The sequence below is a fragment of the Vigna unguiculata genome, chromosome 3 (assembly GCF_037176805.1).
Source record: "Vigna unguiculata cultivar grain cowpea cultivar isolate G323 ecotype 2 chromosome 3, ASM3717680v1, whole genome shotgun sequence".
Classification (NCBI taxonomy): domain Eukaryota; kingdom Viridiplantae; phylum Streptophyta; class Magnoliopsida; order Fabales; family Fabaceae; genus Vigna; species Vigna unguiculata.
In genome coordinates, this window is record NC_140794.1 from 54,566,818 (window position 1) to 54,581,225 (window position 14,408).

Here is a 14,408-nt window from a genome sequence, read left to right on the forward strand (position 1 = left end):
GACACATAGTTAACACACTTAGTAAACTACTAATAGAAAAAACCTCATTATAACAAATTTTTCAAAATAAGAACCTAATTTAATAGACAAAAAAGATCTTATTGAGATCTTCCTAAAATATAGGAACCAATAAAATGATTTAACTTTTTTTCTTTTTTTCGTTAAAAAACATAGTTTTATAACTATAGTTTCTCCACAAACCATGTATTCCAAAACAAACATGATCACATAAAATGACTCTTAGTTTCTCTTACCTAAATTGGAACATATTTTGTTAACAATATCTTGATAGTCCTTTTTCACTATTTCAAACTATTGAGATAAGTTCTTAAAGGTTTAATTATATAATAGCGTTTTTTCTTAATTATCCATTCAATAATAATAATATAATAATAACAGTTAATTTACAATTAATTATACCCAAAAAATAAATTAAATCTAAATCCAGAACCTTAAATAATACGATCTACACACGTTTTTGCAATTTAATATATAAAATTTCTATAATTTATTTCAACCTTGAAAGAATACATAAAGAAAATATTTTAAAAAACTAAATTTTTAATAATTAATTTTTGTTATAATTTTTATATATTTTAAAACTTATTGTTAAAATGTATTGACGTCTTGCACTCTATAAAGGATAATTTATTGGAGTTCTTAGAGCATGTGAAATTGGATTATTTTATTACACATGAGAACGAAGACACTACTTCTCAATCATTTTATTCGTTCTCCTATAGTAAACCGCCATCAATTATCTAAATACTCATGATTGAAATCAAAGTTTTTTTCCTTCTTGAAAAATACCTTTTTTCTCTTAAGTTATGTGATTTTTTCGTATTAAATATTTTTCCTCCCTAATTATTGTTTGAATTTAATTAATTACCATATTTAAATTTAAATTAACATAACGTATTCAATGAAACATATTTCATTCCATGAAATATATTCTAAATTTTGTAATCTTATACAATCTTTATTAAATTTCAAATTTTGATACTCCATATTAAATTAGCAGAAATGAGTCTGACGTATTGTAGATTCTGCCATGTTTTAACTTTTGTAGATTCTGATTTATGAAATTTGGAAATACATAAAATTTAAATACAGTTCTTGATTTTTTATACTTTCGTTAGTTACTCCTACAATCTACTTGAAACAATCATTATAATAAACGCTGCTATAAAAATATATGAATTACGTGTATGTGTTCAATAACAAAAAATAATAAAATTATTATTACAATTATTATTGTAAATAAATTTTATTTATTGTGTACATAAAAATAAAATTAAAAATAAATATGAATACCAAAAAATCTTTTTATACATCAATAGTATTGTTATTGTTATAATTAAAAAAATTATATATAAATAATTTTATATACAAAAGTATAGCTAAATGATAAGATTGGAAAAAAATATGAAAATAATAATAATAATAATGTGTATAGATTTAATGAATAATCAGCCTTAATTATGAAGAAAAAAAAAACTGTGGATTGATAAGTTATTTCCCTGTACACAATAATTTTTTTTTTGTTCTAATCTCCTAGTTTCAAACAGGCACGATTCCACTATACTCTTAAAATATGCATTTTGTTGGGAAAAGATAATTAACAGCATTAAAGAGAAGTGACACTCAATTTTATAGTCCACCATGTGCGACCACTAACAACCAGTGGTTGTTTAAGCACATGATCTACTTAGTTTAGACTCAACACAACACCTATCTATCTATTTATTTTATTTTAAGATTAATCACTAGTACTATAATATATTTATTAAAGAAAGTTTTAGGAGTAAACTGTACTCAAAATTAGGGAAGTGTATTTAATTATCATAGATCATCATTGTTTTGTATATGTATACTTTTGAGGCAAAATCATATTGAATACAGTTTGAGAAAATAAAAGTTGTATTTCTAACCTTCGAAAAAAAAAAAATACGGTCTACTTAAAACTATCTTATGATATAAAAATTCGTGTTTGTTATTCAAATTGGTTCCTACACTTAAAAGTTTGTTAACCCAATTTTTATACGGTAGATATAATAAATTTTAGGGTTAAATATGGTTTTGGTTCTCAAGTTTTAGTGAAATTTGAAATTAGTTTATCTTAAAAAATTTTGATCAATTTAGTCATTTATATTTAAAAATACGTGAATTTAGTCATTTTAATCAAATTTTGTTAAGTTTATCTGATGTTTCAAGTGTATTTCACGATAATATTTGAATTATTTATACCATTTAACACATTTAACACATTTTCGCTTCAATGTTAACTCAAATATTATCATATAATGCGTTTAAAATGTTAAATAAACTTAATAAAATTTGGTAAGAAAGACTAAATTTACGCATTTCTAAAGATGAATGACTAAATTGGTATAAATATTCGAAAAAGAACTAATTCCAAAATTCACTAAAACTTCAAGAAAAAAAAAACATATTTAACTCTAAATTTTATTTTATGACTAATGATTTTGTTTTTTACAATTTTAATTTAATGTATGGAAAATATGTTATTTTATATATGTGAGTAAACTAAAAATATATATAAGAGCTAATTGTCAACGCGTGACTATTGATACCAAACCAATAAATCATTTAATAGTTTTTAGATGATAAAAATCCACAACTTCTATGTGAATTAAGTTATGTTCTTATCCTAAAAAAGTATTATAGAAATATTTAGAAAAAGTGGTGGATTTGGTCAATAGTTAGATTTGAAAGTGGAAAAGCAGCAGTTTGTGATAGGCAAATACTGGAACTTGGAAGAAGCAAAGAAGCAGAGTCACTGTTTATTGTACTGTTTTTATTTTTATTTTAATTTTTTTAATTTATTGGTTTCATGGTGTCATGTATATCTTTCTCAAATTAACTTTCCTTTCTAAGTGGAGGGGGAATTTATGAATGTCTTGCTTTACAATTTATTCCACTCATAAATAAAGTTTTGTTTAAGCGTGAAAAAAGCGGAAGTGCGGGTCACGGTTCCTTTTCGTTTTATTTTCTCTTTTCTTTTTTTACTACTCATTTCTTGATATTACATTCCTAAACTTACCTCTGTATTTAGGTAACATATTTTAAAACTCATCTCAATTAAGATTAGAACAAGTTGCACTTTAATTTTTTATTTATTTCAGAAACAAAAATTAGAATATTTTAAAATGAAAATTTCGGTTTAGTTTAAAACGTACGTTTCTCTTCTTCTAATCAAATTATTTAAAATATAACAACACTGAATGCATACAAACTCAATAAAGAAAATTGATGAAGTAATGATTAATTTATTTGTTTGTATAATTTGAATTGTTACAGGTGGATATGATTTATGTTTTAAAATGAAATAAGATGGAGTGAGAGTAATTGGGTAATAGGTATTATGATATTGTCATTCATGGGTTGCCTTGAGAGACTCTCTAGCATGCCTTCCCTTTCCTTTGGAGGGTAGTTTCTTTGGTTCATGGCAACCTATTTTACTTTTTCATTCACCTAATAAAATCATATGGTAACGTGTGGTGATTCTTTTCTTTATTTTTTCTTTATTTTTTTTTTCTCCTTTGTCCATATTCACACATTATTATATATTTTTAAATGGGGGAAAGAAAAAGAAAGCCCCTCCCAACAACTTTAATACTATTTTATACATTTCTCCACCAGATTCCAACCAAAACCAAATAATTATTTCCCTTAAAATATTATTTCCCAATTAAATATTAATTCACTAAAATCATTTTTAATGCTCCTGTTCAGTATATCTCCTTTTCCTTCCCTATAATTTTTTAATCTCAATTTGGACAGTCTTAGGAAAGTTAGGAACCCAATTACCTGATCACAAAAACAAAGATTCATTTTATCTGCCCATTTTCATTTCCCTTGGAAACTCAAAATATTTCAAATTTCACTCTTTCTTTCTGCACAATATTTCCCCCATCTATATTTATCAAAACTCATTATTTTCTCAACAAAATTTCAGCTCATCATTTTTATTTTTCCAGTTTCATCCAATCCTACTAATTTATTTTAACCACAAAATTTATGCAAAGGGTGCAAAGCTGCAGATTTTTCACATCTTGTTTTATGCTCAGCTCCTCAGACTTTTAATTTGATTTTCTCATTTTTCTTGCATAAATCTTCGTATTTTCTAAAATATTTTTTTCCCAGCATAGTAGAGAGGAGGAGTTGGGGTGATCGAATTGTTGAGGAAAAAAAATGAGATACTGATGCGTGATTTTAGTTTATGTTATGTGTGACTGCTACTTCACAAGTGTTTGAACATGGAGTCAAGTGGCGGTGTTAGCAGCGGCGGCGTTACGGTGGTGGGATCGGATGCTCCGTCGGATTACCATGTAGCTCCGAGGACCGACAACCCAGCTCCCGCAAGCGGATCCACGACGCAAATTCCGGCGACGGCGGGGAGTGCTCCTCCGGCACAACCACAACTACCGCACACGGTGGCGATGGAAGCGTTGCCGGCGACGACGATGCCAGCTAAAAAGAAGAGAGGGCGTCCGAGAAAGTACGCACCGGACGGCTCGGTGACCATGGCGCTGTCTCCGAAGCCGATATCTTCCTCCGCTCCGTTGCCGCCGGTGATCGATTTCTCGTCGGAGAAGCGTGGAAAGATAAAACCAACGAGTTCCGTGAGCAAAGCCAAATTTGAGTTGGAGAATTTAGGTAATAAACAAATCTTTTTGGTTTGAGTTTATTTTGAAAGGAAAAAAGTAGTTTGAGTTGAGGTGGTGGTATATTTTGTTGTGAGTAGGATTTTGGTGTTGGAAAATGGAAAATGAAAAATGAAAAATTGGGTTATAGGGAGAAGTGGAATGAGAGTGAGGCAGAGTCACATTGACAGTGTGGGACCTTTGATTGATTGGATGACCTAAGTTAGGGTAATTGTTGTCCTGAAAAGTGAGTTAGCTTTGTGGGTCGGTATGGGACGGTGGAATCTCGTTATGCCTGTCGTTTTTGCAGTTCAAACATGATCGTAGGAACCCAAACCAAACCAAACCAAATCTTTCTAGGTACTATGTTAGGTACTACCATCTGGACTTATAGGAGGAAAAGTAAAAATGCTGATTTTTTATTTTTTTTAGTTATTTGGTTTTTGTGGTTATGTGTGTGTGTTGTGGGTGTTGCTTTCTAGGGGTAGAGTGATGGAAGGACTTTAATATTGTTGTGCATTGAGTGAGTGTGTGTTGTTTGGCAAGAGGTGAGGTCCAAAGTCCAAGTTGACATCAGGTCCTCCTTTTGGTCTTCTCACATCAACCAACGCTATTTACTACTTCTTAGTTCATACATGATGCAATGCTATTACGTGGTCCTTCTTTCTCGATCACCAGCTTTGTTTGCTTCTTGGGATATATATATGTACACACTCATGCACACCCACCTAATATTATTCTCAGATTTAAATGGGAAACAAACTCTTTGCTCACACTGTAAACGTATTAATCAGGACCTCTATTTTTCTGTTCCATCTCTAAAAAAGTAAAGAGGTATAAATTTCAATAGTCTAGGCTTCGTGAAGGTAGTTTCTGTGTATAAGATGGTAATAATATGATATTTCATATGTATTGGATACACGATAAATGTCTGAAGACTTGTATCATTTATTTAACCAACATTATGCTGAGTTTTAAAATGAAATTTATAAGTAGTTCATAACATGCGCTATCAACATTATTCCTCAATCTATGACAATATAATGTTTCAACTTTTTAGATGGAAAATCTGATATAAATATTTGTCATTCTTTATTTGGCCTATATTTAAAACGCCTTTTAATAGAAACCGAGACTTTCTCATTTCCAATTTTATTGATAATTTTTTTTCTACCCTTATTCAGGTGAATGGGTTGCATGCTCAGTTGGTGCTAATTTCACTCCCCATATCATCACTGTTAATTCTGGGGAGGTAAGCGTCAGAAATATCTGTTACTTGTTTTGCTCATCTTATGCAATGCAAAATAACATTTCTCGCATTCATGGTCAGGGAGTAGCCAAAATTATTGCTGGAATAATATATCTGTCATTTTCTTGGTTTGAAACAAAAATTCCACCGAAAATAATCATTGTATCTATTACTTTTATTTCTCCTCCCTCCTTCAAATGTTTCCCCTGTGGTCCGTTTTTCACTTTTTCTTTGGCCTCATTCTCTCTGACTTTAACATATGTTGCATGCCTTTTGCCATACAAAGTGATAATTGTATGAAAGATGAACCATTAATTATCAAAAGAATGAGAAAGAGAATAGAGAGAGAGAGAGAGCATACTTCAGCTTGTTAGTTTCCAGGAATGATTATGTTCATTTTGTTGTTTACTGTGATAAGTGAAAAATATTTGTTATGATGGTTGACAAGAAAGAATTGGTTTGTTTTTGTTATCTTAGGATGTGACTATGAAGGTAATATCATTTTCTCAGCAAGGGCCTCGAGCTATATGCATTCTTTCAGCTAATGGTGTCATATCAAGTGTCACACTTCGTCAGCCCGATTCTTCTGGGGGCACATTGACATATGAGGTGAAACATTTCTGTAATTTGATAGTATCATTTTATTCCATGAACAAAATATTTAATTTATTTTTAGTTATTTTTTTTTATTTCTTAGTAACATTCGTTGAGGAAACTTTATATGTCAGCTACTGTTATCCGCCCGATTATTGAATTTGCATTTACTCTTTTTCAGAAAAATACATACTACAAATATTTGCTGATAACCTATTTCTATGTTGTTCCTTCCTCTTATTATTATAATGCTCTAAATTTTAGCTGTGTAGTTTATACTTAATGGTGATGTTTCATTTTTTTTATGATTAGAAGTGTAACTATTAAAAGGATGGATCTGGATGTTTCTAATGCTGATATCTCCCTCTTTCGTATTATTTGCTGTCCCAAGTTATGTTTTGTGATATATGTTAAAATATACCTGTTGTTGTGTGATTAGAATGTAAACTTTGCTGTGTTTTTTTTTTCCCTGTTTGAAATTTTCGGATCCGTTGCTACGTTAGCACACTATATCAACTTGATGATTAACCGGTAAAAAACAATATGTTTGAGGGTCTCTGAGCAGTTTTATTGACTCTGCACTGTTAAATAATGCTACCACTCCTGCCTATCTGAACTTTGTTTTTTGCATTTGATTTCTAGCATGTCCTTTATTTTCTTTGTTTTTGCCTTTGGGTACGTTGTTGAGTTGGTTACTCTTGGTTACTGCTACTGATTACTGTCAATAGTTTCATCAAACAAAGTCAAAACTCTAGCTCCACCGGATGACTTCTTTTCATTCTGCATTCATATTTGAAGTATCACATAGCACTTAATTAGCGTTCCTAACACGAAGAAATCCAATCTCTCTTGCTGCTGTTTCCACAGGGACGGTTTGAAATTCTGTCTTTATCTGGCTCATTCATGCCCAGTGAAAGTGGAGGAACACGAAGCAGATCCGGTGGCATGAGTGTATCTTTGGCAAGCCCTGATGGACGTGTTGTAGGTGGAGGAGTAGCTGGTTTATTAGTAGCTGCAAGTCCTGTGCAGGTACGTTTTCAATTCACAGATTTATTCCTCTTTCTTTTTAACAATGAAGTATGCATAGAATTTGTTTGGATGAATTGTAACAACAATTTAGTTTCAAGTTTCATGTACTAGATGATAATTTAGTATTCAATGACAAGTTTTATACCATTCTGACCATTCTTATTTTCCAATTAACTGATATGTATCAGGTAGTGGTAGGAAGTTTTCTGGCAGGAAACCAACATGAACAGAAGCCAAGAAAACAGAAACATGAAGTTATATCAAGTGTGACAGCAGCAGCAGTTGTTCCCATCTCCACTCTTGATCCAATACCAATTCTATCATCAGCAACTTCCATCCGCGGAGAAACTTGGTCTGCTATGCCAGCAGCAGAGGCCAAGAATAAGCCAGCTGACATTAACGTGTCGCTTCCAGCAGGGTAACTAATTCCTAGAGTTCATTCTATCTGCACTTTCACATGCATTTGCTGCTGACAACATTGTAATGGGAGGATTCCTAGTTGTTGCTCTTCTATCCTTGTTTGTTGTGTCTGTAATCTTCTTCACTGTGTATCGGTACCAGCATTGTTTTCAGAGGTTTACCAGGTTCATGTTCTTGTAGAATTTGAGTTCAGTTGGCTGATTAGGTATGCTTTTAATGCAGACATTGTGTCATGAATAACACTTTCATAGTTATTCCTCACAATCCATCTTCCTTTCGAGTGATAGATTGTGCAATCCATGCTATTGCTTGCTATTAAGACAATTAATATTCCGAATTTGAGTATGATATCAGTCCTAATTAATTTACACTACACCTTATCAGTTAATAATTTAAATTTTAGTCTCCATGTTAACCAATAATAGTAACGTATAGGACGTTGTTTTCTTCTACCTTTCAATCTTACTATAAACACGCTGTGTGCGTGTGTCTGAATAAATTCTCGGACAGCTTAGTTTTTTCTTTCTATGATTTATCTCTCTTCCGAGAATCTAGGGTGTTCTGTCGTCAACGGCCATATTGTCTTATATATGTACATAATGTGCCGTGAAGCTGGGTTTGGCATTTGATTTAGACTACTTTAAATTTTGTCAAAGGCCATACCTTGGTGCACGTAACGTAAATCTATTGTCTTGTATTGTATATGGATATATAAATGTTTGTTGAACCTTGGTTTGACATCTCAACTCTACTCTCAGGTTGGTTTACACTAGTTTTTGTTTTATTGTTTTTGTGGGTATAATATAAAATTTGAAAGGAAGGGAAGTTGTTTGAGAGTGATGTTTTGAGCCAAACCCACTAGTTGGATTAGTTTAATTGTACAAATAAGTAACTTGTTCGGTCCATGTCTCTATCTGAATTTGTCACCCACTTGGCCTCTCCCACTATAGTTCGTGTAATTATATTGATATGCATGCGATGCGATGCCTCCTATTCATATACAGAATTATATATATATTATCAAAGCCATTTAAGATTTATCAAAGGGTAAGGAGAAGAGTTAGAATAGTTTAAAAGAGATTATGATGAAAAACACGACCAGTTTGTGAAGAGGTTCGAGACATTTTTGAAATCTTGATGGAGTCGAGCTCAAAAGTTTGATGGATGTTAATTATAAATAAGATACCTATAGAAAAAGAAAAGTGAAAGTTTAAAGAACGTTGCAGATTTATAAGTATGATACAATTAAAATATTTAAAGTTGTATTATATTCTTGGGAGATAAACCAAAATGGTATGCATATTTTATGGATAACTCTTCACGAAAGAAGCATGGATTTTGCTATGGATACTTATTGTCTTCATATTTAGAGACGTCACCCGACACAAGTTTATTAGGGCATTACCTAATAGGATAAAAAAACAACATAGTTCAAGAACAAGGGAAGAGGACTAGAGCATAACCACTTATAATAATATTGATTTGTTTGATATAAAAACTACGATAGAAAAATATGTCAACCATACAAAGCTTATTCTCATAAAAGAAAAGAAAGATTTGGTCAAGAGAACAATAAAAATTAATTTTATGTCTCATGTTGCAATTTGTTATTATGTAAGCTTCTTAATCTCATTGTTAAGTAATTTTCCTCATTATGTATTCATTTTAATCTTTTTAATATCTATTGTTTAACTTTTTTATCAATAATTAAATGTGATTACTTTTGTCAATTTTTATTTTAAAAGCTTTATATGTACTAATTCTAAAATTGAATTAATAATTTAATTTTTAGTTAAGAACTTAGACCAGAGTTCCTTACTAAACAATAATTATACATTCAATAATCACTCTTGACCAAGTAATAAGAATTGTTTGGATACAATCACTTTTGACAAAGTATGAGAATTATTTTTATCCAACAACTTCTATTAAAACACTTTGATAAACATAGGTTTGATAGGTTTGATTTAACCGATAACATATTTTGTTCATAGAAAGAGAACAACCTTCTAATTCTAATATGAATACAAGATGATAAATACTTTTTTAGGTTGCTATGAACACAAATAGTGCTTTGACTCACACATTAGGGTTAAGGATTGCTAAAGATTAATAAAAGTTTTGTTAATCTTTCTTCAAAAGCAGTGACAGATCTTCATAAATTATTTTGGGAATGCCAAAATAGATATAATTTTTTTAAGGTATGAAACATCCTAAATGGGGTTAAAATGTTTTTGTCTGGTAACTTACACGAAATTGGAATTATTTTCTACTCCAAACATTGATACAATTTGTTCATCAAATTTAAAAAATGAATAAATATAGTCACTTTAACCTAATTGTGTTGAATTTTGTTAACGTGTCAAATGATGTTTTAGATTGATGTTTAAACTACTTACACTATTTAACATTTTTTTCAGGCTCAAATGTTTATCAAGAATTTCGTTTAACACGTTAAATAAATTTAATGTCATTAAATTAACACAACTATGTCCATTCATTTTTAAATGTTAAAAATCAAAATGTATCAAAGTTTGGAACATAAAAGAATTACAATTTCCCTTTAGGGATTCAGAGTATATTTAACCATATTAAATAAATTAAATCTATAAAATTTTATTTTTATTTATATATTAGTTTATTTATTTGAAAATTTTTGGAGGGGCATGATCGTCGTCACACCATGCTAAGGTTTGTCCTTGTTCACAAGAGTCTACTATATATAGAATTGAAATGAAAATATCCGTTACAAATATTTTTGGAAGTTGTGAGGTTGTATTTCTTACATCTTCTTTGTCTTTCTGACCATGTTCAAGAATATAGACACATTGAATGTTGTCCATCCAACATTAGATGTGTGTGATTTATGCATTTACTCAAATACAAGACATGCATGATTACTTCTTTTCTTTATCATGTATATCATAGGCTGATACAAGATGCAGACTTTGCAAAACAAAGACTATCACTCCATCTTTCTAAAATAAAGTTGTTTGCATAAAACAATTTTAAGTACATTCTTTAAAAAGATCTTGATGTGAATGTTTCATTAGCAGATATTGTTGAGAGAAATTAAGAAAAAACATTTTGTGTACATAGATAAAAATTTACAATTCTTCAACGTACATTAAGAATTATTTTATAATTTATTGCTTAAAGAGATAATCAAAACTAAATTAAAATGTTTGCTGAACTTTGATATACCAATTCTATGAAAAAAAATTAGATTTTTAATGGACATAAACTTTCAGTTCATTATAAATTTTATAAAAGTTAAACTAAATATAATTTTATGTTTTCCATTATAAATTTAAGTATTTACTTTACTAACTTTTCTTTCGGTCCTTAATACATTGTGAGCTCCACACAATTTATGATAAAAATAATTCATAATAACTTATTATGTGAAAACTCTTATTCTCATTTTTTTAAATAACTTATTTATAGAGAAAATATAAGCGAAAGTTTTTAAAATCCAATAATCAAAGCAAAGTGGTGTGCACGTTTAAAATTCATTCCTTTTTTTCCTTTAGTGTGAATCCTTTCTTCTTCATCTTCGTCTCCTAGGAAAATTATCCTTCTCCCTCCTTTTTCATAGTGAATGGAAGCCATTGAAGTAGATTTCGGAAAAAGTTCTCCTAAGAACTCTCGACATTAAAATAAAAATGTGTCAAACAATATAAATAACTCAAATACAATCTTGAAATGCGTACGAAATATCAAATAAACCTGATAAAATATGATTAAAAAAACTAAATGAAATGGACTAATTTTAAAATTTACTGAAAATTAAGAGATAAGAAAAAATGAAGAAAATAAAGTTGAAACCTTTTCAACTGATAAATAGCTTGCGAGTTCCAACAAGAATGCCGAAAATTATCGTGTGAATCACAAAATACGCTTGAAAAGAGGTTGATGACCTTAAATTGTGAATGAATATTCCCACGCACAAAATTAAAGGTATTAGTATCCTATCTAGATTCACATCCATGTCTAGAGAAAGTATTTAGTGATAATGTTTTGATGTGATTGTGTACGAATGTCCTAATGTATATATATATATATATATGGAATTTTTGTTCAATATTTGATTGTTTTCTTAGTGAAGTGGGTAGGGGATTATTTCTTGGAAAGATTGATGGAAAGTGTGTATTTGTGTTGCAACTAATGAAAGCCTCGAAGCATTAATGATAAGAAATTAGTAGGCATTGAAGCGGATACTTCGCTACAAGCTACAGCGCCATGCGGCTTCCAACGTGTTGTTTTCTTTGGGGACTTTTTCATACACAAAATTCCAAAGAGACATTATTTGAGAGAAATTGTATTTTAACTTCTGCAAGTGTACAAAATAAATGTTTTTATACACAATGTTTACTTGCATCACAGTGAGTAGAGATAACAAATAAACCTATTTCTATGAATATTGTCCAAACTCGTTTCTGTTTTGATAGAAAATCTCCACATTGATCGGATATGGATACGAGGATATACATATTCCCGTCATACCGTTCCCGTTTAATTTATTAAAATATTCATAATTAATTAAGTAAACATATATATATATATATATATACTTTCTATTTTTTATTTCTTTTAATTATTTGGTCTGTCATGAAACTCATTTGCATCCCCAATATATTTTTTATGTTGTCATAACATGTATGTAGTTATGTTAAAATTATGTATGTCAATTAAAAAAAATTATGTCTCTCATTTGAATATTTCTATTATTTTTATATTTTTATTTATTGTATATTTTACTTTAACATGAGAATGTTGAATACTCTCAATTTAAGTGTTTAATAGCATAGACCATTCATTTACTAAGTAATATATATATATATATATATAAACTCTTTACTTATTATTATTAATTTTTGTTTAATTTGAAGAACTTTTTTGTTTCGCTAAAATATTTTTTGTTATTTCTCGACCATTGAGTATATATGTTGATATTTGAAAAGTTTTCTTAGATCTCTAAGGTATCATTCATCAATTTGTTTTCCTTTACGCGGTTTCTTTCAATAATCTCTCAAATTGTTTATAAGACACACATTTGTTAATTTTTTTAGTATTTTTATTTGTTGTTTATTTTCATCATGTAGAATACTATTTCAATATATTTTATCTAATTATTTTTTTTATTTTCTAACTCATTATTAATCATACTGTAATTTTTTCACTATAATTTTATAAATAACTTTTATTTACTACAATATAAAAATTTAATGTAATTGCCATGAATATATTTTTATCACCATCCAACATATATTGAAGCTCAAAAGATACAAGATCTATGTTAAAATTTTATTATTTTATTTATTATTTGTTATTTGCATCATTATTATCAAGTGATGTATTGTAACTTTTATTAGTATATAAAAAAATATTCATTAGAATTTAAAAAATTGAAGTAAAAAAACATTTAAAATATTTTAATTTGAATATTTGTTTTCCTTTTATATTTTTTCAAAAATATTTTTAAATTTTATCAACTAGGTTTCATTAATGTTTGCAAATTTAACTAAATGTTTTCATTCTCATGAAATTTTATTTTGTATTCTAATCTAAAATGTAAACAGTTATAATTTATTTCAAAGTATTTGAAATCGAAGAACCAACCATCCTCCTAATATTGGATATTTGATAATGTTATTTTTTTTACCGTAATTTTTTATCATTTTATAAAAATTAATTAAAATTAATATTGAAGTAGTAAGAAAATGGGTACGGATACGGATACGTGATTATATCTGTTACCCATGGGATGGGAATAGAACAAAAGTTTGATACTCGTTAAATTTGGATATGAAGACGGGATGCATTTTTTCTATGAGAATAGGAATAGGAATGGGTATGAGATAACGAAATTCGTTCTCCTCCCATGTTGTCATCCCTAATAATGACTTATTATTTTTATCGAATTAAATTCATACAAAAATAATATTTGATTCTATTTTAATTTAAATATACTAGTATCGTTACAGCAATAATGGTTTTAAGATAATTAATATCTTTTAGAACTTAAAAAAAAATACGATTGAATTTTAAATCGAATAGCATCGTAATCCTAATCAAACAATCTAATACATATTTGAAATAATTGCAAATCGTATTTAATGATTAGATAGTTAAATACGATTTTATTTAAAATAACAACGTACACACCCGTAATAACAGTAATTTAAATTTGAAAAAATTGTAAAATCTCAAAAAATATCTACAATCCCTTTAACACACAAAATTGTAATCTAAGATAAAATTTTCACATTTCGTTACTTCGCCTTTAGAACTTACCATCTTATTAGTAGTTCGACAAGAGAGATTTTATATCCTACCATCTTGCGCATATACAAGTAACAGATCTTTATCATTTCGGACAATTTTGATCCAATTTGAATTAGTTCAACTTTTTTCAATAACTACATTATGTTAATAAATCATTATAT

The 14,408-nt window shown here is 29.0% G+C and overlaps 1 protein-coding gene across 1 annotated transcript; it reads left to right on the top strand.

The window, feature by feature from the left end:
- The first annotated feature begins 3,808 nt into the window (after nucleotides 1–3,808).
- LOC114178684 (AT-hook motif nuclear-localized protein 1-like) lies at nucleotides 3,809–8,329 on the top strand. The gene is made up of 5 exons (XM_028064732.2): nucleotides 3,809–4,680; nucleotides 5,852–5,919; nucleotides 6,394–6,525; nucleotides 7,378–7,539; nucleotides 7,728–8,329. Exons 1-5 carry the CDS (start codon nucleotides 4,281–4,283, stop codon nucleotides 7,959–7,961), a joined length of 996 nt encoding a protein of 331 aa, XP_027920533.1. The 5' UTR covers nucleotides 3,809–4,280; the 3' UTR covers nucleotides 7,962–8,329.
- The last annotated feature ends 6,079 nt before the right edge of the window (nucleotides 8,330–14,408 follow it).

Bases quoted from the DNA above. Each gene is read 5' to 3' on its own strand.
- LOC114178684 (XM_028064732.2), top strand. From the start codon at position 4,281: ATGGAGTCAAGTGGCGGTGTTAGCAGCGGCGGCGTTACGGTGGTGGGA. The intron at 5,920-6,393 runs GTAAGCGTCAGA...TTGTTATCTTAG, and splicing joins TCACTGTTAATTCTGGGGAG to GATGTGACTATGAAGGTAAT. The intron at 6,526-7,377 runs GTGAAACATTTC...CTGTTTCCACAG, and splicing joins GGGGCACATTGACATATGAG to GGACGGTTTGAAATTCTGTC.